The sequence below is a fragment of the Rosa chinensis genome, chromosome 6, assembly GCF_002994745.2.
Source record: "Rosa chinensis cultivar Old Blush chromosome 6, RchiOBHm-V2, whole genome shotgun sequence".
Classification (NCBI taxonomy): domain Eukaryota; kingdom Viridiplantae; phylum Streptophyta; class Magnoliopsida; order Rosales; family Rosaceae; genus Rosa; species Rosa chinensis.
Window position 1 is genome coordinate 30,954,370 of NC_037093.1, and position 27,118 is coordinate 30,981,487.

At 37.7% G+C, this 27,118-nt stretch overlaps 2 protein-coding genes across 5 annotated transcripts; one reads left to right on the plus strand and one right to left on the minus strand.

Annotated features, from left to right (window-relative positions):
* The first annotated feature begins 200 nt into the window (after positions 1–200).
* LOC112174591 (pentatricopeptide repeat-containing protein At5g09450, mitochondrial) lies at positions 201–3,225 on the plus strand. Of its 3 annotated transcripts, none has more exons than XM_024312390.2 (3): positions 201–356; positions 620–878; positions 2,132–3,225. In XM_024312390.2, exons 1-3 carry the CDS (start codon positions 322–324, stop codon positions 3,029–3,031), a joined length of 1,194 nt encoding a protein of 397 aa, XP_024168158.1. In that variant the 5' UTR covers positions 201–321; the 3' UTR covers positions 3,032–3,225. The 3 variants fall into 3 exon arrangements, with proteins under 3 accessions (XP_024168158.1, XP_024168159.1, XP_040365725.1); XM_024312391.2 differs by having other exon boundaries at positions 218–356; positions 550–878; XM_040509791.1 differs by having other exon boundaries at positions 229–356; positions 629–878.
* A 7,105-nt stretch (positions 3,226–10,330) lies between these two features.
* On the minus strand, positions 10,331–14,814 carry LOC112174170 (25.3 kDa vesicle transport protein-like). 2 transcript variants are annotated; one of them, XM_024311902.2, is made up of 6 exons: positions 14,795–14,814; positions 14,091–14,726; positions 13,608–13,656; positions 11,452–11,598; positions 11,293–11,318; positions 10,331–10,495 (listed from the first exon to the last, which is right to left on the minus strand). In XM_024311902.2, the coding sequence occupies exons 2-6, from the start codon at positions 14,229–14,231 to the stop codon at positions 10,448–10,450; spliced, it is 411 nt and encodes a 136-aa protein (XP_024167670.1). In that variant the 5' UTR covers positions 14,232–14,726; positions 14,795–14,814; the 3' UTR covers positions 10,331–10,447. The 2 variants fall into 2 exon arrangements, 1 of the variants encoding a protein (XP_024167670.1); XR_005802532.1 differs by lacking the exons at positions 13,608–13,656; positions 14,795–14,814 and having other exon boundaries at positions 14,091–14,788.
* Between the last annotated feature and the right edge of the window lie 12,304 nt (positions 14,815–27,118).

Genomic DNA, 27,118 nt, shown 5'->3' on the forward strand with positions numbered 1-27,118 from the left:
CTACGATATTCTCTGAGATTATCTCTAATTAAAACTCTATTACCATTAGGTCAACCAATCTAGAGTTTGAGCCAGACGCAAAATAGAGATTTACTTGAACATATTTTTAATTTTCACTTTTCTAGTATGAAATCTTTACTCTAAAAATTTCGAATTTCGAATTTGGACGTTTGGTCTTTGGTGTTCGAAAGTCCTCAATCCGGACCGTTCCTATCTGTTGGTTAATGTGCGTTCTATTCTGGACTTCTGGTACATAATATGCTGCAGTAGGCGCTCTTGGTGACCCGGGTCGAACACTAAACCCAAAATAGGTGAGCGGCGATGGCGTCTCGGTCACTTTTTGTCACTCTCAGACGGTAAGCAACACCAACTCCCATTTCTCCGTTTGGTTACCAGAAAAAGGAAATTGATGATCTGAATTTCAAAATGCTCGATTTTAATCAAAACCTCTTACCATGGTGAATCTCATTTCATAGCTCAGACGAATTAATTCTTCCTTTCTTACACTGAATCTAATTTTCTTTCAATAATATCCTGCAACTCTCTCAGCAACCAAAGAGGCCAAATTGGCCATATAATGTCCTCTGAGAACTGATTGCAGTCTATTATGTAACCCTAGAAAATGCAGTGCGAGCCGCATGGTGGGCAACACTTGTATTTCAAGATCGTTTTCTTCAGGTGCTCTGAGTGAATCTCTCCAAGATTCTCAGGAAATTGACGACCTGAAGACCAGAATCTTCAGGCTGAGGCTGCCCAAGAGAAGTGTCACCAACGTTCTTGAGAAATGGGTCTTTGAAGGTAACCAAATCACCATCTCAGAGCTTCGCCAGATCTCTAAGGACCTTAGGATGTCTCAGCGTCACAAGCACGCTCTCGAGGTTCGTAGTCTGTTTTCTTTGTAGCAAAATTGATTCTCTTCATGTTCTGGTGGCCAGAAAAATCATGGAAAGTGGAATCTGAGCACTTTTATTCTTGTGTATGCATAACAGAAGCATTTAAGAGGTTTCGTACAACTGTAATGATTTCTGTATGGGGCATTTGCATGTATTGGAGTTTAATATTTCTCTAGTATGAAACCCCAGTTTTAATACCATTAGGAGGTTTTTGCTAGAACATAACCAATAGTATTTAAATGGATGCGAAACTGATGAAGGATTGAAATTCTATGTACCTATTGCTTTGTTTTTTTGGTCTGAATGTACCTATTGCTTAGAAAAACGGCTAGAGTAGCAATTGTTTTAAGCATTCTTGAAAATTTATGATATGTCTTTCAGGGATCATGGTAAGCCACAAGCTAAGCATTGAAAAATGGATGTCTAAAATACCAACCCTCCTGAATTGCTTAGCATTTGATTACTGTTATAAGGGAAAATATGTCATCCAGTTGCTGAACTGCCCCAATTTACAAGAGTTTCTGTTCGTCTGTATATAACATGTAAAAAACAAAAAGATAATAAAGTAAAAGAAAGAAATTTATGACTATTTTGTGCTAATAATACTTTGTTAGTGAGTTCCTTGATGACTGTGGGAAGAATTTTTGTTTTTATTTTTTTTGGTCGATACTATGGGAAGAATTTTTGTCCCCTTTTATGTCCTATATTATGGGTAAGTAATGATTTTTGGCCAAAATAAAAGGAGATAGGCTGGTTTTGGTTACATTGTTGGATATTGTACAAATTCATTTCGTCTCCTTCTAAAGGTTAAGTTTGAGATAATCCATATGATAGTCTATCAGCATAGCTGTATTTAGTTATCCTCCACTCTTGTGTTCTGTTTTTCTTTTCTTTTTTTGTTTAGTTTTAAAAGTCCGCGCAAAAGGTTTGGAAAAAGATCTGGAACCAGAGGTTTGTTGTTTTCATATCTCTCAGAAAACAATGGCATTACCAAAACATTTTGCGGTTTTCATAGTCTGCAGGAGTTTTAATAGTTCTAACTACTTTTTGTTTTTCAAAACAAAAAATGTAATTCCTTTTGCTTTTTGTGTTTTGTTTTGTTTTGTTTCTCTTTTTACTAAGATCTTAAATTGGAACATTAAATGTAATCATTGTATATCTCTTTCAATTTAATGCTGCAATCAAAATTTTGCTAAAAGTTCAGTGAATTCTGTTTTGTAATTGATACAAGCTTGCAGGTATCGGAGTGGATGGTCGCCCATAATGAGTTTGAGTTATTAGATTCAGACTATGCAGTCCGCATTGTCTTGATGACAAAAGTCTTTGGTATTGATGCTGCAGAACGGTACTTTGAAGGTCTACCTCCTACTGCAAAAACTAGTGAGACATATACTGCTCTCCTCCACTGCTATGCTGCAGCAAAATTGACTGAAAAGGCTGAGGACCTGTATGAGGGAATAAAGAATTCGAAGCTGTCCCTTAGTGCCCTTACTTACAATGAGATGATGACTATGTACATGTCAGTGGGACAAGTGGAGAAGGTCCCTTTAGTTGTTGAAGAACTAAAACGGCAGAAGGTTGCCCCAGATATCTTCACTTACAATCTTTGGATAAGTTCATGTGCTGCAATGCTAAAGATAGATCAAGTTAAATGGATATTAGATGAAATGAGAGCTGATCCTGGTTTTGCTGAAGGCTGGGAAACATACATTAACCTGGCCAATCTATATATCAACATTGGTCATCTGGTGAATGTAGAATTCAACTCTCTGGTTGAAACTGAGAACGGAATCACACAAAGCGAATGGATTACGTACGACTTCCTCATTATTCTGCATGCTGGTTTAGGAAACAAAGGTAGAATTGATCAGATATGGAAATCCTTGTTAATGACAAAACAAAAGATGACAAGTAGAAATTATATTTGCATCATTTCCTCATATATAATGCTTGGGCAGCTGAAAGAAGTGGGAGAAGTTGTTGATCAGTGGAAGCTTTCAGCCACTGCAGATTTTGTTGTTTCTGCCTGTAGGATGGTTTGGAATGCATTCAGAGACATCGGGTTGACTGAAAAAGCCCACGACTTCCAAACACTTCTGATTCAGAAGAAGTGCGATTCTTCAATTTCGTTAGAGTAGGCCTGAAAATGAGTTTTGTTTTAGATAATTGAACTACAGACAAGCCAGTTTTATGGCGTCTGGACCAGTCCCGAGTAATAAACAGTTGCATGAAATTCGCATGTTTTTTTTTCTTTTCCTGGGAATTGGTATTCATCCTGGAGTGCTTCCATCCAGACTTTCAGATATGCTATTTGGACCTCTTCCAATTTTAACCCCTCATGGCCTCCGTTCTCATCTTCTACCTCTACACTACACACCAACACTATTGCACAGCATCTCCTGCAGAATTGGGTCCAGCCACCTCTGGTGGTGTCGCGTACTACCATTGAGTTGTCGTCCCTAGCATGACCTCGAAATATATTATGTCCTCCCATCATGCATGCCATGGCACCTTCACTATCAATCCTAGAATCTGAAGCCATCTCTCAACAAGCGGGGGGAGAGAGGGAGGGAGTGAGAGAGACGCAAAAGCCGCTAAACTGTAATTGTAATTTTTTTAGTTTTGAAAAATCATACAAGGTCTGTATATTAATTTTAGAAGGTATGAATAAAATTACCCTTCATCTCATTTCTTTCCATCTTAACTTCTCTTTATGAGAACCACTGCAAGTGGTCTAGTGGTTCTTGGCTAGTTGGGTGTGCTCCCTAACTTAGGTTCGAACCCCGAAGCTGTCAAAGTGGCCAGGTACTGTGCTGCAATGCACAGTTAGAGCATTTCACATGCGCCGAAGGGGTTTATCTTGGGCCTAGGAAGCCTTTGGGTTCCCCTTGACAAAGTCAAAAAAAAAAAAAAAAACTTCTCTTTATGAGAAATTTTATTTAGAAATTGCTAAATGTTTAATACAGAATCCGGCTATATTTTTTGTTTATTTTTCCCATAAAATTCCAATTTTGCACATGTTCAGCTACGCAACCACCACCCCTTTCATTGCCACTCAACTTCCATAGCCACCTAACTAAAGAAGAAGGGAATCCTAGCCATAAAGTCAAAATGGACGGCTAGGATTAACTTATGAGGCACCATGAAGGACCTCTCTATAAGAAGAGGATTTTGAGTATTTCATACAAATATTACGATCGAAAATTACTAAAATTTACACATTTTTAGCATAGCTCAATTGGTTATGTGGTTCTTTCCTCTCTTTTATAGTCACTAGTTCCATACTTCATGCAATGCTTCTCTTTTTATTTTTGGTCTCTTTCTGTGTTAATTTTAATATCAGTCCTTACATTTCTTATGCTGATAATAACAAGTTACTTGCACCAGTTTCTAAAGCAGAAATCTTTCAAGCCAATAAGCAAATTGGAAGCCTCAAGGCTCTTAGTCCAGATACCTTTTCTACCAAACTTATTGGGATCAAATTAAAGGTCAAGTCATCCTTTTGGTCAAGACTTTTTCTTACACAATACTCCTTTACATCTGATCAATAGAACTAGTATTGTTTTGGTTCCTAAAACGGCTCATCCCAAATTAGTCAACCATTTTAGAGCAATTATATTATGTAATATTATCTATAAAATTATATCCAAAATTTTAGTTAATAGGCTACGACTTCTACTTCACAAGTGTATTTCTCCTAATCAAGGAGCTTTTGTTCCGAGTAGGTCCATTTTTGACAATATTCTTATTGCTCATGAACTTCTCTAACTTTAGCAAAACCAAAAACCCTCAGGTGCTATGGCTATCAAGATTGACTAGGAAAAAGCTTATGATTTGTTAAAATGGGATTTTATTGCTCACTATCTTTCTAGCTTTGGTTTCCATAAGCACTGGATTGATCTTGTTATGAATTGCATTACTTCAGTCACCTCTCTATTAATCTCAATGGTGTTCTCCAATCTCCTTTTGAACCTGAAAAAGGAATTTGACAAGGTGATCCTCTCTCTCTCCTTACATTTTTATTCTCTGTATTGAACCTCTAAATCAACATTTGAATGCTCTTTGTACCTCTACAAAGAACCAAGTTGGTTTACAACCTCTCTTAATGGTCTTAGGATTTCTAATCTCTTCTTTGCTGATGCCAAAGGCCTCTGCCCTCCCTTCTATATATCCAATGGATGGAAGGGTAGAGCTTTTGGTTTTTCATGTTGTCAAAGATTTGAACAATGGTGTCTGATCTTTGCTAAAGCTACTATGTCTGCTGCCAAACATTTACTGAACACTTTAAAATCTTTTTAGTAAAGCTATTGGTCAACAAATTAATTATAAGAAATCCACTCTCTACTTCTCTCATAGCATTCCTTCACCTATCAGGACTCATATTAGTAATATTCTGAATATTCAACACAAGACAACTTTAGGTAGGTATCTTGGTATTAATAACATTAATTTTTGGAAAGACCCTATCAATTCCAGAGATCTGCTTCTGGAAATGCAGAAAAATCTAGCTTGGTTGGAAAGGGGCTTCTTTGTCTAGAGGCGGAAAGTTTGCTCTTCTCAAAGCCAACCTCTCTGGCTTACCGAACCATGTTCTATCTTGTTTTAAATGTCCAACCAAAATTACTAAGGATTTAGATGCTGAATATAGAAAATTCTTCTGGGGCAATACCACTCAATTTTCAGTGGCTTGGTCTACCATAAAGGTCATCATTTGGCCCTTCGAGCCTAAGTCCTCCCCAAGCGCGCCCGGCCCTTAGGGCCAAAGCCCGACCCAGCCCTTGCATTAGGGAAGGCCGGTCTGACCGTTCCTCAAATTCTAGGAGATTTAGAGAGATAGTTAATTGAATATACCCACTTTAACTAATATTTATAAATGTTATTAATGTTATTCTAATATATTAAATACGATCAACAACAAAAAGATTGAGTCTTGGATTATCTATATAACCATTGAGACATATTTTGAGAAAAAAAAGAAAATAACATATTTCTTTTTGTTAAACAAAATAAGGCCGTTTTCGGCCATATTTGGCCCTATTTGGTCCTATTTGGAAGGCCAACCCGACCCTGCCCTTTAGGCCCTAGCGGCTCGAACCTTTCGGGTGAATAAGGGTTACCATATTTAAGCCTCAGGCTGGCCCGACCCTAAGCCCTAAAATTTAGGGTAGGGATGGCCCTTGCCCGGCTCATGATGACCCCTAGTCTACCATTTGTACTCCTAAAGACAAGAGAGGACTAGGTATATGATCTTTCTCCCACTTTAATCAAGCTACCCTTGCCAAGTTAGGTTGTAAGATTTTAACAGATCATAGTAATTGGCGGGTTCCATTAATCATAGTAAAATATATGAAGTACCATTCTTTCTGGACTATTCCTAAACGTTCAATTTCTTCTTTAGCCTGGAAAGGCATTTTAGACTCTCAAAAACTTATTTCTTCTATTATCAGATGGATCATTGGTGATGGTAAAACTGTTAAATTTTGGTATTTCAAATGGGTTCTTCCTTTTCCACTTATTAATTTACTTTCTGATACTCAAAAAGAAAATGTTAATAACCAAGAAGTTATAGCTGATTACTTTTTGAATAGGTAGTGGAATGTGCAAAAGCTTTCAGCCATCCTCACTGCAGATGTTGTCATCAAAATTCAATTTGTCCTGATACCTTTTTATTCTTTCCATGATGAAATGATTTGGGATTTTACTGGCAATAGTAAGTTTACTGTTAAATCTGCTTCTGATTTGTTGAATCAAAACATTGCTACTCATTCTAACTCCAATGTTCTGCATAAAATGTGTGAGCAAACCTTGGCTCCTAAGATTAAAACTTTTGCTTGGCTGTTATTCAAGAAGCGACTTCTTACTAGAGACCAAATTTTTACTAGACAAATGATCAATCAACAATGCCCTATCTGTAATTCAACAATTGAAAATATAGATCATCTGTTCTTCAACTGTGTTGGATCTCAAAAAATATGGCTTTCCAATTTTCCCAACCTCTCACTACAACAAAAAACCTCATTTGCGAGAAACAAATTTCTCGCTAAAAACAGACATTTCATCGCGGAAGTACTTCCGCGAGGAAATTCTTTTCGTCTTCAATTCGTCGGAGAATGCTCGTCAAGAAAAGGTTCAGCGACGAAAAAACAATGTCCTCGTCAAACCCTTTCCGTGATGAAATCTATTTGTCTCGCTGTTATTCTATAGCGACATTTTCTTTCCTCACTCAAACCCATATTTTTTTCTCGATAAAAAAGTTCAACGATTAGAAAATAGTCGTTAAATATATTTTCCGACATACTAGATGTAACGTCCCGAACCTAAATTCACCTGTTTACTAGTCATTTGGACGGTAAACAACAATTACTTTCACTTTTTATTCTGTTTCGATACTTTTAGTGGCCCTAAAAGTTGACTTTTTGTTCGGGTCAAAATTTGAGAAAATGTTCTTCATGGAAGTTGTAGAGGACGTTAAACCGAGCGCGTGCATATGTGGTACGTAAAAATCGGAGCTCGTATGCGAAAGTTATAAGCGAAAATGTAGAAATTACTGTTCATGGTAAGTTATATATATATATGGAAATTTACTGTTGGTAGATTTCTATTTTCAGAAACCTACCCAACCGGGTAAGTTCTCTCTTTCTCTCTCCCCGACTCTTTCTCCCCTCTCGGCCGATTTCTTCCCCCTCCCGTTTCTTCCTCCTCCGGCCGACCCAGGACACGATCCGGCCACCCCCAAGCTCGGTTTCTTCCCCTTGTCACGTCTGTGGAGGTATTTCACAACGATTTGGCCGGAAAAGCTCGGATCGAAACCAAATTCTCCCCGGCTGCAGTTTGAAGTTTTTGCCGATTTCCGGCGATTCCGGTCACCTCCGGTCCCCATCTCGCCGTCGAAGGTTCGGTTTTCATCACTGTTCATTTCCCCTATGGCCTTGTATCACGATTTGTTGTGTAGATGCCGAATCGACGAATTGAAATTCTAGGGTTCTTGAGGATTTCTGGGTTTTTGTTCATTGATCGATTTCGGCCGTTTTTAATTGTTATTTGGGAATGTTGTAGTTGAGAAGTTGAATCAGTGTGTTGAGAAGGTGCTACTGTCAAATTTTGGTGGCCATCGGAGATGGTGGCGGCGGCGCCGCCACTGTGGGCGGCGGTAGCGGCGGCTAGGGTAGTTTATAAATTTCAATTTTTAGCTAGTTAAATTCTATAATTATCATAGAGCTTATATGTGAAGTTTGGTGAATTTTGGAGGAGTTTGGAATTGTTTGTGAATTTTCGAAGTTTGGAGTTTTGTGGTGGAATTATGGGAAATCCGGCCGTCGGATTTCCCTCGTTTTCTTTTTGGAATATGTAAATTGAGGAATTAGAATTGTGGAAGAGATTTGGGTTGAATTTGAGAAGTATTGGAGATAGGGATTTTCGGATTTCGTTTAAGTTCGTAATTATTATATCGGATTACCGTTTATGGAAATATAATTGTGTACAGGGCAATGTCGCGAGCTACGGTTAGATGAAGGAACTCGTCTGCGTGGTTGCCCAATAGTACTGTGAGTGGACGTTTGTTTTAAATAAGTGATGCATGCATTTATTTATTAAAGCTTGTTCTATTTTATTAACGTATTTTCCGAGCATATAAAGATAATTGCGAATTATCTCATGGATTTACTTTTAAATAATGATTCTCATGAAGTATTTATGTTTTGTTACCGGTTGTGAGTTTTGGTTATGAAGATGTTATGCTCGGATTCGAAATTATAAATGATGTTGATTTTCGACGAATTGATTTTCGATGTGATTTTCGAGATTTATACTGTTTATATTATCTTTATAATCGTCGATTTGAGATTTCTGAAAGATTTTCGAAATGGGATTTCGATGGAATAAATTCTTGTTTATTTATTCGATTTTTTGGCATTGGGAATGCCTCATTGACAATCTACTTATTTCTTTAGCGTGTGGGACACGCTGTTAATTTATACGACTCTTTGAGTATTTCCGAGTACGGTTGGGAATCGTACCCGTGTTTTCTTTATACGTGGGACATGGGGAAGCTTTATTGAGTTATCGGTTTTTTTAACCACCATACCCAGGGTCGTTATATATACATATTATATTACTGGCTAGCCTATTAGTACTCCTCCCTACTTACTATGTGTTCGTAGGCGAGTAGAGGAGAGCATGGGATGCTCTAGAGTGTGGGACACTCCGACCCGAGCCAATAAGGCTCCCTTCTTTTGTATGGTGAAACTTCTTCCCCATATTTTATCGTTGCTTGACTAGCGGGGCTAGTCCGATTTTCACTGTAGCCAGCGGGGCTGGTCGTATTTTCTTGAGAAATGAGACTTCGGTTTTACGATATAGTTTTCGAATGTGGTGACTAGCGAGGCTAGTCAATTTATCGTTTTGGAATTCTTGGATTTAAAGCTAAATGTATTTTTTTCTAATTGTTGCATGCATCGATTATTAAAGAGAATAAATGTGGGAAAGTATGAAATCCTTTTTCCTTTAAATTGTTTATTTTTGTCCACTCACGCTAACGTTTTTCGTCTACTTTCCCCTGGGCCTTTCGGTTTCTAATGCCCAGTTTGCAGGCAAATTAGTGGAGGTCGGGCGTACATGACATTTGAGGCATAGTTGTCACTACTTCCGCAGTGTAGGATCGCTTGATCCTTTACTCTTCTTTTATATCCCTGTGTATAGTAGTATTGCTCTGCATAACCTTGGGATTAGTATTTTGAGTTTGTGTTTTGTGAAAGTGGAGTTGTTGGTAATTGGGAGCAGGGTGGCTCCAGGAGTATAAGGTTGGTTTGCTTGAAGTGTTTAGTGTGTTTTACAGGTTTTTGGGTAGTCCATTTTAGAGGTGACTCTGCCAAATTTTTGGTAGAGTTATCCCTAACGTGGGCCCCACAGGGCCACCTCGGATTTCAGGGTGAAAGTCGGGGCGGGTCCTGTCACTAGAGTTCGTCGCGAAATTAATTATTTCCTCGCCAATGATAATTAAAATTAAAAATGTAAATAAATAAAATATTTAAACTACTTTTTCTGCAACGAATTTTCGTCGTTATAAGCTTTGGGTGAGGAAGCTTTTTCTCGCTATAAACTTTTTTTAGTGAGGATATTTTGTTTCATTGTACCATGTATTCTTTCAGCGAGAAAAAGTTTTCTCGTTAAAGATACTTAACAACGAGGAAACCATTCCTCCCTAATTGTACTCAATGACGAGGAACTTTACTTTTGTCATTGTAGGTTCTCTTGTCCATAATGAGAAATTTCATTTTTATTGCAATTGTTTGGTTATGGCGAGAAATAAGATGAGTAGACAAAAGAAATATATACTAAAATTAAAAGTAATAACTCAAAGTATTCCCTTACAATAAGTACTGATTCAAAGTAGTTATATCAATACTATATACTAATTCAAAAGAGTTTAGGGATCCTCAATTTTGTTTTTGGCATCCTCTTGATCACTTCCCTAAATCTTGGAATCTCTTCTTCCCTTGCACTTGGAACTCGTCACTAGAAATGAAAGTCCTCTTTTAGATATTTTGTAGAGAGCTTTAGCACCTGCAGAGCATGGCAACAGGAGCCCACTTACTGATCAGAGCCTACAATTAATTAGATGTGAAGATGAATTAAATTTTAGCCACACATACGACTCCATATGAACTATACATATGACCCAAATGCTTGACAAAAACATCTCACTCTGAAGTGCTCATAGCAGATTGGAGAAATTTTCCTCATTGAAACAAATACAGCTATGAAAGAGACTAAATTGTACAAAAAACAAGAAAGCTGTAGAAATTAAAGAAGAGCAATAATAAATAAGGAAAATACTTCAGTACATTAATGTACCGATACATCAAGTAGACTAGGTTCAATACAGATGTAGACTAGCTCGGTGCAAGGGTAGACTAACTCTATGCATGTCTACCCATGTACTGAGCTAGTCTACCTCTGTATTGAACGTAGTCTACTTGATGTATTGGTACATTAATGTACTGTAGATGATCCTAATAAATAAAGACAACCCTAAATAAGCTTAGCAATAGCAAAAGCATACATCACCACCATCAGGCACAAGTGATAAATATTGTGAACCCCCACAAGCACAGAAGGTTGTTTCAGTAGATAAAGAAAATTCCACTGTCATGTAATACCTCATCTACCAATATGCCACCATAAAACACTGAAACCGTACAAGTGATTTGGTATTGAAACAAACAGTGTAGTACTGGAGAGCTTGCATGCAACATTGTTCATACAAGTACAATAGGAATCATATTAATTAAACATAATGATCCAGAGCAATTCCAATCTATAATTTTGATGTCACCAAGGAAATGGTATAGACTACTTTGTATCATATACAAATCAAATAAGACTAATCTGTAACACTAACCTGTTGATTCAAGTCTCTTGCCTTATCTGCATATGCACGAGACTTTGATGTTAAACGATTAGACATTTGGTTGACCTCTACAAAATTCAAATTTGGGAGCCATTTTATCACTTATACAGAAGCCAAAACCTTCCCTTTAGAAGCAAACAAAAAACTTACAGTCCAACTTTTCACCGACGCCAAGAACTTCCTGAACATTGCAAGTCATTATTTGGTGGACTTCATAGAGTTCATTATTCAACTTTGAAATAGTTCGCTGAGTACAAGTGTCCTGGTACAATTTCTTGGTTCTCTGTATGAATGTATCTTTTAAACATAAAAAGTAAAAGGAAATCAAACTCAGAAAAAGAAGCACCAAAACATAAAGCAAAATTACATAATTTCACATAAATATGTGATACGCTTTGAGCAAGCGCATAATTTAACCCTGAAATGTCATCGTTAGTATATAGTAAATAGGGATCGTTCTATTCCGGGGATTGAGGGTACACCTGTAATTGGAAAAAATAAATTAATAAAAGTAAAAAGTATTATTTACAAAAATAAAACAAAGAAAGAAATATATACAAGTAAACACAATTATGGGGGTTTAGGATTATTAAATTAAACATTAAATAAATAAAATAAACAAAATGTAAAAAAACATATATACACGGGTGGAATGAGAGAACAAAGATCAAAACCGAAACTATGATCAAATTCGATTAAATCCTAATATTGTTCATCTAAGTCATGAGAAAGGAGTTGATCATGTGAAATATTCGAAAGCAAATAATTTCCCATTTTTTACTTTTCAGTGCTAATTAACCTAAGTGAAAGCACAAAGATTAATCCTATCAAACATGTAATCAAGCCCTAGAAAGCTAGTCAATCATGACATGTTTAACGCATTAAGAACAAAGAAAGGCTATCAACTCAAGTGTGCAACTTAGTATGAAAAAGTCCACCTAATTGCAATCCTCTTTAATTAAATTCGGTTTTTGTCCAAAACCTTTACTACTTCGATTCAAGTTACACAAAACAAAAAGTTGATTTCATGTTCTTAAATCTAGCACCATTCATATCAAAACCCTAAGTGTTTTGAACCACATAAGATTAAAATACAAAAGATATCTATAAAGCAAATTTAATTAAACAAACTCACATAAGCAACTCTCGAATTACAATAGAAGAGTCGAAATTCTCATTTAATCATAAAAATTCCAGAAATAATAACTTTGTTCAATCATGAATGTCAACTAAAACAAAACCAACGAAATTCAAACAAAGGTTACAAAGTAGAGGTCGAATTACACCGTGGATGGAAGATGATAATGGATGATTTTCGTTGTGATCCTTGAAGCTTGAAAGCAAGTCTTCAATGGTGGATGGTGGAGGAATAGGTCACGGCTCCTTCTTCTCTTGCTTCGGCCTTGCTTGAAATCTGTGGCTTGCTTTAGAGGATGGAGAGAATTTTCTGAATGAAGAGGTGTGTTGTGGTGGTGTTGTTGTGTGATGGTGTTGTTGTGTGATGGTGTGTTAAATTGTGTAGAGAATGCTCCTATTTATAGGAGGGTGGCAATTTAGTCTCCAAGTCTTCAAGATTGATCCACACAGCATTAGCCAATCAGAGAACGCCACGTCAGCTCTGCTATGTCATCCAACCAATAAGAAACCTCCAATTTAACACCTTGATTTAGGGAGATTATTTTTGAATTAATTGCATGATTATTTTCTGATTTATCTCCTCAAATAACTATCCAATCATGCCACATAGCTTTGACCAATCACAGAATGTCATGTCAGCTTTGCCATGTCACTCAACCAATCAAAAAGCTCCAAAATAAATCCATAATCTTTCCAAATATATTATTGCTGATTTTCCCAAGATTTAATCTGATTTTTCTCTTAATTTTCGGCCAAAATACTCTTGAGTGAAAATAGGAATGAATCTGGACTTGTTTTGGACATTTTCTCCCTTAAATCTCTCCATGGCGTCATTATCCTTGATCCTCTCTTGATTTTTGACATTAACTCCATGATTTCCCATAATATCTCCCACGTCATCATGTTATCTCCTAATGCCTTCAGGTTTCCTAGCCTCATCAGGATTCCTGCGTTGACTGGGATTCCTAGTTGGACCAGGAAAACTCCATTTCTTCATTTCAGCTCATTTCTTCTCCATTTATTTCAATGTACCTATAAAATAAAAACTAAATAAAAAATGATTTAATAAAGGAAATAACTAAGAAAAATATGAGAAAATAATTATTAAAACGTCGCATAAAAATGCTCCTATCAATATGAAAGAGTTCAAGTTATGGCAGTAAACCTACCGAATTTAATAAAAGCATATATGGTCTTGCAGGTGCTAAAGCTCCCTACCTAATGATTAAGAAGGTGATGAGATTAGCTATCGAAACTTTCAATAGCAAAAGAGTGTGTTATACTCCATATGGTGGATCAAAAAGGCTATTTTTGAAATTTGTTTTCATGTATTAATGTAATCTGAGAACTAGGACCTTTTAGTACTTCTTTACTCTATTATCCTTGTTAGAAGGAGTTTTAGACCCCCACAAATTACTCTATGGAGTTAAAATAAACAAAAATAAAGCATTGTAAAGTGGAATTGGCTAATGTGTTAGCAATGTCCAGAGCTTGTCATTATGAAGGAACCTGTCACAGAGAGAATCAATCCAAAAACACACAATGATTCAAACAACAGTTGCACTTAACACCGTAAAATTCATGCTCCGACCCTAATCTTGCAAAGTAAACAGGCAAATATTAAATTTTCAGTAGCAAAAGTTGGTACTTACTGAAAGCCTGACGAAATTATTAACTTGCAGCGTCATACATCCATTGATCACATATCCATACACAGAAAAGAAAAGAAAACCAGTATTATTTGGTATTGAAATACAGAACATAAACATCATTGAACTGAAATGAAAGCTCATTGAGAAAGGGACGTACCTGGCTAATTGAATAGAGGCAAGATTTGGTGGCAATTACTGAAGCCATGTTTGGTAAATTTTATAGGCAAAACTGCAGCTAATTGAATAGAGGCATATCTTTGCCTCCCTCCCTATTTCAATTCAAGACGAAAAACAAAGACAAAAAGAGACAAAAAACTCCAACCCAATTACAATTCACCAAACACTTCTCTCTTTCTCACTCACAACTCAACATTGCCATAAGCCGCAAACCAGACAATCCAAAGCCCACTTAATTCAAAAGCCATTAAAGCACAAGAACAGAGCGACTACCCACCTTTTTGCTGTTAATCAAAAACCCAAAAAGGAGGAGAAATCTTTAAACCCCAGGAGAGTCATGAGCGTGTGGTGAAGGGTGTATCGTAATCGACGCCATGATCAACACTGCCAACCGCTTCGTCGTCGACCAACAACAACACCTCGTCACAACCCTTCAAGCCTTCATATCTTTATCCTTGTCTGTAAGATTGAATTGGCTGTTATACTGTATAGAGAACCTAATAAAAGAGTTGAAGTTACAGACATACCTGAAGGGAGGGACTAAAGTGAAGCTAAACTCTCAATACCAGATCGGTTCTCCAGTGATAGAGCAAACCCAACGAAAAATTGAAGGAAGCCTCTGTTTTGGTTGATTGAGATCTCCCCGATCGCCATTAGGAAGCCTATTGATCACCCATGCAGTCTAGTTTTTCAGTTTACCCCCAAACCCCAACCGAGCACTCAGACCCATTTCTTCTGTTCTTCAGGGTTTTTTGTCGTGTTACTCTTCTGACTGATTTTTTACCTCCCTATTTCGGGGCATTTTTGTTGTTATTGCCGCATTCAAGTCCCGCTTTTTATTTTTATGTTTTCGAAACCCGCCTTCTCTAATTCTTTTTCTTCTTTTTCTTACCTCAACAATATAAAGTTTAGATTTAGGGTTTAGGGTTTAGGATTAAGAGTTTAGGGATTAGGGGTTAGGTTTTAAGGCTAATGTTATATATGATAATGGCTAACTAAATGATTATTTTGAAAAATGTTTTGCATATACAATCTATGTATGAAGATCTAAATATTTTTCATAGACAATCTATGTATAAAGATCTAAAGTTTGAAGGGTTAGATTGTCAAAATTAAATTACATAGTGTGTAGCGTCTAGAGTACGACCCCCTATGCAATCATATTTCTACAATCCAAACCATTCGACTTGTAAGACACCACTCCTTGATCACTATGCAAAATTTCAACTCAATCGGGAACCAATTAACTATTTATGATCATGATGATAATAACGGTTAATACTGAACAAAGTGTGTTCGATTAGTTATTTCTTCCAAGGTCAACACCTTAATGAAATATGAGGTGTCCTAAAAATAAATCAGTTTGGATCTTCAAATCATAATGGTCCCATATGCAATTTCTTAACATGTGAAGATGTCATGTATACAAAGTGGACGCAAGATTAATGACAAAGAAATGGATCGAGAATATAAGTCATATATATATATATATATGACCCTTCTAGTGAGAGATTCTTTTTTTTTTTTGGCTTTTTTAAGGGATCGCTCACTAGAAGGGCCTAAAAATTGAACGGTCGAGATGTCGAAATGCGATAAAAAAAAGTGAGTCTAATAAGCAATCCCTTAAAATGGTAAAAAAAAAAAAAAGATCCCTTAGTTGAAGGGCCCTCTATCTATGTGTGTGTGTGTGTGGATATATATTTATATACACGTATACATTCAAGTAGTATAGAGATGAACTGGAATTAAATTAACTAACCAAGCAATCATTCCTAGTAGTCCTCTGATTATGGAGAGGTCAGGTGCAAGAGTCAATTGAAATATTCAGAAGAGAAAGTGTTGTTTAAAGAATTACAACTATAGTATTTATTTTAAAATATTTTGAAAGAAATCTGAAAAATGATAATTGTCAAGATTCGACCTCTGGATAGAAATAACCTTAGAAGATTTGAAAATTAATTAAATTAGGAGGGAAATTATGATAATTACAAAAAATATTTTTATTAAGAAAATTAAATAGAAAAGATCCCACAACCAACTTTTCTCTCCTAAGTATCTTTTCTGCAATAACTTTTTTTTGTCTCAAAAAAAAAAAACTTTTATACATGCAGAGCACTTGGTAAACACACGGACTTTTAGTGAGGAAATCATACTTTTGTCGCCATTGAATTTCGCAGATTTTACATAATTGTTCGCCAAACTAACAACGACAAAATGGTTATTTCCTCACTAATTGCTTCTTTTGACGAGAAAATAGTTCCTCGTAAAACACAGACTTTTAGCTAGGAAACCGTACTTTTGTCACCATTGAGTTTGGCTGGTTTTACATAATTTTCCTCCAAAAAAATAACGATGAAATCGTTATTTCCTCGCTAATTGCTTCTTTTGGCGAGAAAATAGTTCCTCGTAAAACACAGACTTTTAGCGACGAAACCATACTTTTTGTCGCCATTGAATTTGGCGGGTTTTACATAATTTTCCACCAAACAAATAACGACGAAATCGTTATTTCCTCGCTAATTGCTTCTTTTAATGAGGAAATAGTTCCTCGTAAAACACAAACTTTTAGCGAGGAAACCATATTTTTGTCGTCATTGAATCTAGCGGGTTTTATATAATTTTCTACCAAACAAATCGACGAAATCGTTATTTCCTCGCCTATTTCTTCTTTTGACGAGGAAATAGTTCCTCATAAAACACAGACTTTTAGCGAAGAAACCATAGTTTTGTCGCCATTGAATTTGGCGGGTTTTACATAATTTTCCGCCAACTAATAACGACAAAATCATTATTTCTTCGTTGAATATCGTTTTCGCGATGAAAAAATTCCTCACCCAATTCTCATATTTCCTTGCTAATAACATGATGATTTTGGAGACCAAACTATGGTAACTTTTAGTGATGAACCGAAATCTTCGTCGTAGAAAGTGGTGTATAGTGAGGAAAATATGTTTCTCGCTGAAAATCTAATGACATTTAGTGAGGAATCATAATATTCCTCGTAAAAAGTGACATTTACTGAGGAAAATGAATTCCTCGCAAAAAACTTGGTCGCTAAAAATACTTTTTGTTGTAGTGTCTAGCCTCAATTTTGGCAAAGATCCTTTATAGAGTTATAGAGTGGTTACATTTCTTATCCACTGTTTCATCTAAGGATAATGACTCCTTCAACATAGCTTTGAATACAGCTTATTTCATTTGGAAAGCAAGGAATGATCTTATTTTCACAAATAAATCTTTTTCTCATACTAGAATTTTATTTACTACAGCCTCTTCCTATTATAGTTATCTTCAGTTGAATGCAGTAAGGAAAAGTTTGAGCCTAGAAACATAAAATGATATCCCCCTAATGAGGGTTGTTTTAAACTTAATTTTGATGGTTCTGTGTTCTCCTCTTCCAAAGCAGCTGGTGGTTTTGTCTTCAGATATGCTGATGATCTTCCCATTTTAGTGGTTTGCAAAAATCTTCACCAGGTGGTTATTCTTGTAGCAGAAGAGCTATCTCTGACATGCATGCAGCTTTGCTTCATGGTTTGTCTTCATTAGAAATAGAAGGTGACTTAAGATTTCTAATTGATGCTATCAATGACAAGATTCAGACTCCTTGGCATCTAAAGCCAATCATTCGAGACATCAAAATTTTAGCAGAACAACTCCAAATCATTTCCTTCAAGCATGTTAATCGAGAGGCAAATTCCTTAGAGGATGCTTTAGCCAAGCTTGGACATAGCAACCATACTCAAGTGTGGTCCAATTCTTTCCCTCTTACTACTGCTCAAGCTTTCCTCTTTGATTCCTAAAATGTAGATTGTTCGAGGAGTTCTTGTTTATAAGTTTTTTTTTCTTCACTATTTCATTTTCAAAGTGCCGAAACCCAAAAAGAAAGACATATTTGTTCTCCTATGGAAAATTTTATTCATACATTTCAATTTACTTACTTCGCACCCCTACTTAATGCACTACTAATTTAATTTTTTATAATAATGCTTCACTAAATAGACCCACCAAAAATACCAAATTAATAGACCACCAAAACTACCCAAACTAACCTCACATCTTATACACGTATCAAAAACATTAATCACTTAGTTAATTGAAAACAAGAATATTTCTTACATTGAAGTCTAGAAAAACATGATACAAGCATGTTGAAAGAGAGTAGGGGTGGGCATAAATGACCGAAAGACCGAAAAACCCCAAGGGACCGGCCGGGTCGGGTCGGGTTTTGGACTGAAAATGGTTACTTTCGGGCCGGTTCGGTCCCAAACTCATTCCTGCCGGTCCTGTCCCGGTCCTTGACTTTTGCTGACCTTTTGGACAGAAGAACCCGAACTTCACTACACAAGTAATATATTTTTTATCTTTTGTACTTATCCTCTCCCTCTTTTGACGTATCCTTCTACTTTTCACTATTCTCAAGACTACATATCACTATCATTCTTCTTTATTCTTCTTTATTCTCTCTCCTCTGCATCTTCTTTATTCTTTCTCCTTCTTCTTCTTTTTTTATATTTCTTTTATTCTTCTTTATTCTCTCTCCTCTGCGTCTTCTTCTTTCTCCTTCTTCTTCTTTTTTTATATTTCTTTTATCATTCTTCTCTCTCCTTCTTCTTTCTTTCACGATTCCTCTCCTCTCCTCTGCTTGTTTCTTCTTCTCTCTTCTTCAGTTCTTCTTCTTCTTCTTCTTCTTCCTCAGCCAGTCAACCCCAAGCCCCCAACTTTGCTCCTCCTCCAAAAACTAGAGATCAGCCAGTCCATTATTCCTCATTTCCTCTACCTCTCGCTCTTCAAGTTCAACTCTGGCGCCGTCATCATGCTAGTTCTCTTCGTCCTCCTCGACTGCTGTCGCCACAGTTGCCGCAAGTCGTGCATGACATCAGGAACTAAAAGAACCCACACAACCTTTCTTCTCTTTTCCCAGCAATCCAAATCTCTTCTCCCTTCGATTTTTCAAAGCCAAAAACCTTTCTGGCTTTCTTTTCTTATCAATTTTTTTTTTTTTTCAAAGACGGGTTGGGCCCGAAAGCCCAAAAAAACCTGCCCGCTTGTCCCGGTCCCCATTCTTTGGAACTGCAAGCCCGGCCCAAAAAAAATAGCCGGTCCCGGTCCCAGCAAATCCAGTGCCGGTCTGGGACCGTGCCCAGCCCTAAAAGAGAGTCCTCTAATACATACAAGGTCTCTCTAAAAAAAAGTCATCTACCAGAAAATCATTGTAAGTCTCAAACAAGGACACTGGAAATGTATCCTTTTTTCTATACTAGGACATAGTTTACGTGTCCTAAAACCTTTGGACGTGGTGTCCTTATATCTATAAGAGGACACCTAAATTGCATCCTCTTATTATCTAATAGGTGTCCTCTTTTCTATACTAGGACACACAAATTATGTCCTAAAAGCTCTGGACAGAGTCCTTAAATCCATAAGAAGACACAAAAATTACACTCATATGTGTCCTCTTTTCTAAACTAGGACACATAAATTATGTCCTCAAAGATCTGAAAATGGAGTCCTTAAATCCACAAGGGGACACAAAAATAACACTCATGTGTGTTCTCTTTTCTATACTAAGACACAAATTATGTCCACAAAGATCTAGAATTGGAGTCCTCAAATCCATAAAAGGTTACAAAAAGTACATTCTCATGTTATCAAAAATGTATAAGATTACACATAACAATTTCTTATATGAGAACATCTAATAAAATGTCCAAGGTCCAAAATAAGTAATCTACAAATACCACAAGTCCATCTCGTTAAAGTAGAATGAAGACCCAAAATATACTACTGCAAATTTTGATGACATGCATACACACACCTATAAAAAAATAAAAAAATAAATAAACAAACCAGTTTGCTAGATATAACACGTTAGGTCCTTAATTACCTAGTAATTATTCCCCTAATCTTGCACTTTTACTTCACCTTTGTGTTTATTTATATATATTTATTATGTTCTCCTTATCATGCTAGGAAATGATGGAGAAGCTTGGAAATGCACTAAAAAGTGAATATTAGGACATTTCCCTACTCCGACTAGGAGAAACCGAGCTAGGCAAGGAAGGAGGAGCGGCATACTGACCAAATGAACTCCAAATGAGTTGAAACTTTTCATATCCATTATAGACATCCTAAGGATCATTTTTTATGAAGAGTTCAAGAGTTAGTTCGGAGTGTAAGGGCTTCAACATATCAGTCCAATTTTCTGCACTAGCAGACAAAATCTGTAAAACCAGACCTATACGGATTCCAGCAGTAGTTCCGGCCAAAAAACTGCGAACTAAGCTCTAAAATTTTATCAGAATGATCTACACTCATGGTGTAACATTTGGTATGAAGAAATCAAAGGCCAATTCCGAACTCTCAGTGGAGATTTAATTGAAGGAAGAAAGAAGAAGAAAGTGCGCAAACAGACAAAAAATGGGTCAACGGTGGTTAATGCCAGATTTCGGACATTTACGGCCGAGTTAGCCGGCCGGGAACATGTGTGGAGGAAAAGGAAGAGCTGACTAGAGTTAGAGACTTTAGGTGGGAAGACTTTAGGTCTAGGTTATTTTGAAATTCAAAATTTGAAAGAGGACAAGTGGCCTTATTTTTACACCTTACACCTTTGTCTCCTATTTATTACATTGTTCCCCTACACAATGACCCTTCTACCCTTACTTTTTCTCCTCCACCAAAATATATATGGGCTTTCTAGGTCATTTCTATGTGGAGTTAAAAACTAGATCCACATTTTGTGTTTACACATTTGTCAATCACATCTAGCCCTTCATTCCTTTTGATCTCCACCCTTGATTTGAATTGCCTTGGCCTTTAAATAGCTCATTCTCTCACCCCAAAACTGTGCATCCCCTTGGCTCCCTCAATTTGGATCATCAAAATCTCTTTTTTCTCTAGTTTTAGATTAGTTTTTCATACCCTGTACATAGTTCTTTAAGTTTGTGTGAGAAATAGGTGTGTAGGCACTTGGGTTTCACCAAAACCAAAGTTACTACACACTCTAAATCAATCAAAACACTTGCTTTCACACATCCAAGCCTTTGTTTTTGAGTTTTGTGGATGTGTATGGTGTTTTGGGTTGTAAAACCGAAAATCCCATACCTTGAAGCAATTATCTCATCATTTGACATCTTCGACAGCTAGGTGGAAGGTTGGGTAGCTCTTTTCTTTTTCTCTCCTTCTCTCTTTAATTTGATGTTCATGGCTTGTATTTGTAATAACATGTGTTGTGAGTAGTTGGATTTGAGGCTAGGGCCTTATGTGCAAATAATATAAATTTTCATGTGGTTTGATGTTTATGCATGTTTTGAATCTTTTGGCTACTATACTTTCATGTATCCTAAGTGTGTTTATAGATTTATCACCTAGAAGCATGCTTTAGGAAGTTAATGAATTGGAAACATGAGCTTGATAAATTCTTGATTCCGTGAGCATGTGTAGCTAAATAGATGGTGGCTTAGCTTATTCCTACGGGAAGAACTAAGTTGCTTGAATTTCTTACCTTGAAATTAAGGCATGATGTTGTGAGTTTAGGTTCTGGAAGAATTTAGGCTCACGGCACCATAGGTCATTAAGGATCCGGAAGATTTGAATGGTATAAAGGTTGTGTAATTTAGCTTTGCTTCGGAAGAGATTGTTAAATTGCATGACTAGTTGGTTTCTTGGTAGCTTCATCAAAGCACTAAGGGGAAATTTATCAAAGCATGTTATTAGATTAAATATGGGTTACATTTTATGCATGAGTAAGGTTAAGTGGCCGAGACTTTGCCGGGAAGCCACTTTTCAGGCCCTGCCAAGATGCTTCACAAGGAAGCTTCCTACACTAGAATAGTTATCTTTTGCATCCCACTTTGGAAAACATGTAAAGGAGAGGGGTTCCCTTACCTATAAAAGGGACCCCTCCTCCCACTTAAAATCCATCCCATTACATCTTCATGACTAATACCCTTGGGCCGCAAGGCCCAACACATATAGTTAAACATTTAAGTGGATGTAGTCTCCTGCTAAGGCGGGCGATGAACCACTATACTTCTTGTGTCTCATTTACTCTCTCTCTCTCTCTAAAGCTAACTAGAATCTTCGGTTCTGACGTTAACATTGGCGCCGTCTGTGGGAAGCCAACACAAAAACTTCGTCACTTACCATGAGCTAAAAGAAAATTTTTCTCATTTGAGTTATCTACTCACTGGGCATCATCTTGTTTGATGAGCAACACCATCCTTAGCGGCAACAAAAACTAACTTTGCTTCTCTGCACAAGAAGCTTGTTCTGCTAGCTCAAAATTCAAATATCTTTTTACTCCACCAAGCGGTAGCTCCTATCTCAAAAAAAAAATAAAAAAATAAAAAAAATTGTTGAGCATCTTGGGCGCCTAGCCTTACACCAACGACGCCAACGTCAAGCGGCACATTGGCCTCTTACGGCAACATCATGCTAAAGGTAATATATCAAATAAAAAAGGAAAGCTGAAACTTTGGGTGTCTATTTACCCTGGACACCCATGTGTAGATAAGTTTGCAGCACCAACGTCATGCCTCATGACAACTTCTATCTCTTTTCCTTGCATTCTTCTCCTAGCAGTAATGCACACAGGCATGGCAACGACTAAGACTCATAGCGTCAAGGCCAGCCTTGCAGCAGCGTCAATCAAATCCTAGCGGCCCGTCAAGATTCAATCAACCTTACGTCAAGCTTAATCAACGTTGCATTCAGTCTTAATTTGGGGCTTCGTCAACACACAATCACGCCGTCATCAACATTCTTTCCCACGCTCGTCAGCTTCTCCATTTGCTACACGGTCAGGCTCCACCCCTAGGCGCCATAACATTGCTGGGCGCGGTAGCACTAAGCACCACCGTCAAGCACAACAATGCTAACGAAGCCCTGACGGAGCATCATATCAGATGCCCAACCTCCTTGGCTTCTTACTCCGCTATGTTCTTTAATTAAAGCACTATCAAACACCATTCAAGCAACCTCACAGCGCCAAGAACTACACCAAAACGCCTTCATCATCATCATGGCGTCAGCGGCAATGCGTCAAGGTCAGCGTTGCACATCATCAGTGTCAACCGCCAAGCGCCAAAGATTGTCTGGCCAGGAAGCAAAGCCTCATCAATTCCTCAAACTCAATGGCACCGCTCACTTACAATCTGCAATTGCAACGGTCAGACCATTGCAAACCACACCAGACCTCGTTTGCCTGCTCTTGACCTTATTGCTCCAACCAACACAATCATTTGCTAGCCATCCTCAGCTGGACAACCTCTGCTGACGAGAACTCCGCTGCCCAAAACTCTGCTGATGAGAACACCATTGACTAGAACCCCGCTGACCAGCTCAGCATCACGCCATCCTAGTTTAGCGCTCAGCATCACGACTCATCCTCGTTCAATGCCTAGTGAGTCACCGTCATGATTACCATCAGCACACTCGGAGCACAACGTTCAACTCATCGTGCTTCAACGTCAATCACCTCACTCTTTGGTGTTCATTTCACTCACCGCCCACTCTTCGGCAACCGCTGCTCTTCCATTTGATAAAATTGAACTTGTGGTCCTCTCAGTTGATTGATCAGCCCTCAGCAATCTGTGTAAATCTCCTGCCCAAAGATAAGCTTCTTTGACTTGGACTGGTTTCTTATTCATTTATAAACATAAATCATCGCGAGCTGCACATGGCCATCTGTAAACTGCTATCATATAACTTGAGTACTTAACACACGTGTGCACCCCTACAAGCATGTAGCTCACCCATGCATACATAGCTACGTACATAGCTTATACATATGTTTAGTGCATGTCCGCTAGCCACATGTCTCGATAATTGGTTCATAGGATACATTACTTGCACATAGCTTATACATATACGTTTAATTACTTGCTGCCTTGCGGTGTTTATAACCATCTCTACTTCACATACATATACCTTCATGAAATCTATAATCTCAAGTACGTGGTTCATGATATATGTATGTGCTCCCACCGCCCAAGTGCCACTAAATATGGGACACATCAATTAGTCAACGTACAAGTATGTAAAGTCTGAACTTATGTCATCAAAATTATTGTATATTTTTAGTACGTTTATGAGGTGTCATTGAAATCTCATGCTTATTACCGTGCATTTAGGGGCATGGAATATACATATTAAAACAAACATGCACATCACCGCTGCATAATATGCATATCAAACGGTTATCTCACTTATGCCATATGATTAATACACAAATATAAAATGATCCATTTGTATCATCACTACCATGTTTCAATTGTCATCACACATAATGAGAGTTTGTATGTTCCCCACAAATGCGACATTCAAAATAGATATATATGCATGTTATTTGTCATCAACCACTACATTTGCTTATACACTTTGCTTATAATTTTATCAAAGTATATATGCAAATTATTGATGTTGATTTTACAAATACTCATATTAATCGTCTATTTTGTTTCATGAAAATTCAACTATTACTACCGCGCATTCAACTACTTGCAAATGATACCTCAACTACGAGTTGATGTACATTATCAGTGCACTTTATCCACCAAAGCAATGGAGCGTCATGCTTGAACAACTCTAACATGATTTGGGTACTTATATCAATTCTAACTCCAACTCCAACTTACTCCAAATCGGCATAAGATAAGTAACTATATATATTCCTTTCTTTACGCTCTTTCAATTTGAGCTAATGCCATGCTTTTATAACTCTTAAGCATGCCTACAACATTTTGTAGATTTGGCAACGCCTTCTAGGCTTTGCATGCTAGATATGTCATGCCTCACATATCGATCTCAATGATCTCTAAGCATGTTTCAATGCAAAAATATTATTAGCAACTTTACTACAAGTACATGCTATATACATGCCATGCTTCTATTTTATATGCAATCTAATAAAATAAACATGTGACACTCACTTAAACAAACTATGTCATGCCTATAAGTTTGTGACACTTGTGACTTAATTAAACATGCTCGGATAATGATTTGCTCGGGTTACGACTCACTTGGGTATCGAGGATGGCCACAACTTGCTTGGGCCAAGCCCAGCATCCTCACATAGCGCCTACCCGCTCAACTTCACCCAACTTGTTCGAACATAACCCAACTTGCTCAAACATGTCCAACATGCTTTAGTTAAGCTCCAAGTTCACAAACACTTCATACTATTTCATCGGGAGCTATTCCCAAAATTTTATTTGGACACCCATGACACTTGCCACTATCTTTTGTGTATGTTACATGGCCGGCCATAAGATCCGCATAAAATTACTTGCTATGCTTATTTGTTCTTCATACAATTAAGCAAGATTTACATGTACTCTATATGTAAACATATTGTCTAGCCTCCGGGCACCATTCTTTGTGAAACTCTCCCCATGGAAAAGAGACCTAAACTGGTCTAAGACTCCACGAGTCTATGGTCCACGACCAATTGCCAAACGGTAAGGCAACACCTCATAATGACAATGACCGTTATGCGGAATTGCAGTCAAGATTTTCTCCTCAGGGAAAGAGTAAATGGATCGGTTAACACAGCCCAAGGTAGCCATTGATCTGCCAGTTAACCCCGCGTCATGGGGTATCAAATATTAGGTTCGCTACCTAACGACCCTGCTTTAATGCAGCTCCCCTCATCAAAAAAATTTCCAAACATACGGAGGTCTATAGCCAGGAGTCAGGGACTCCTTGGAGAGCCTAGCAAGGGCCCACCCGAAAAGGGCGTAAGCGTTCGCTCCGACAAATTCTAGATGGACGACGCACTTGCACTAATTATGCTCGACATACGGCACAAAGCTACTCTTTGGTATCAACCCCGCAAGAAAGCCCTCCTTGACTGGGGATTTTGGGGACTTGCACATACAGCCCAGCATCATTAGCAACTGTTACGCTCATGCCTCAGGGCATCACCTTCGAGCTACCCCTTAATGCCTCCGCGGCATCCCCTACCTTTAAACGCTCTTGCCTCTGTGGCATCCCCGAGCTTTAAACGTTCTTGTCTTCACGGCATCCCTGAGCTTTAACGCTCTTGCCTTCAAGGCACCCCCTGAGCTCCGCGCTCAAGCCTTCATGACATCCCCAAGCTTCCTGCTCACGCCTTCCTGGCACCCCTGAGCTTTCACGCTCTTACCTTCCCGGCAATCCCGAGATTTACACTCACGTTTCCTCGACATATTACACATTAATAGAATATTGAATTCTTCTACCATTTGTTGCTCGCAACAAATCGAATTCCTTTCACGTTCCATTAATACGAGCGAAAACCAAACAAACACATGCGTTCGCGTAGTCATCATTCATGACTTACAAAACTCTTGCCTTCATGGCACTCATGCAACTTACACCTCATGAGTGTAACCTCGTCAACTCGACCTCATTCGTTTTTATGCGCGCATCACGAATTCATCATATACAATTCATATGCTCATTCTTAGTATGCTCACACAACCATATGCATTCTCGAGTATCTACGTCATAACCTATCATATTCGGCGCCATTCACATATATACATCAACATGTATCATGCACCTCGTATATTCGTATATGCCAATACATATCCGTGCAATTCACATATGCTGCCCAATACAACCAGCACTCTACACGTGCATGCCCCTATCTTTGTTTTACAAATTAAAGAGTCCCTTCTTACTTACGGAGTTCGGGGACTTGTGGGGCTCGGTGCAGCCCGGACGTCACTTATACTTGATGACATCATGTTTATAACTCTCCAACCAAGAAGCTACTCTTACTTGGGGACTTGTACATACCTCCACTAATATGGAGGATTTTCTACATCATCAAGCATAAGTAACACCCTCTTAGTGGGACCCAACCGCGA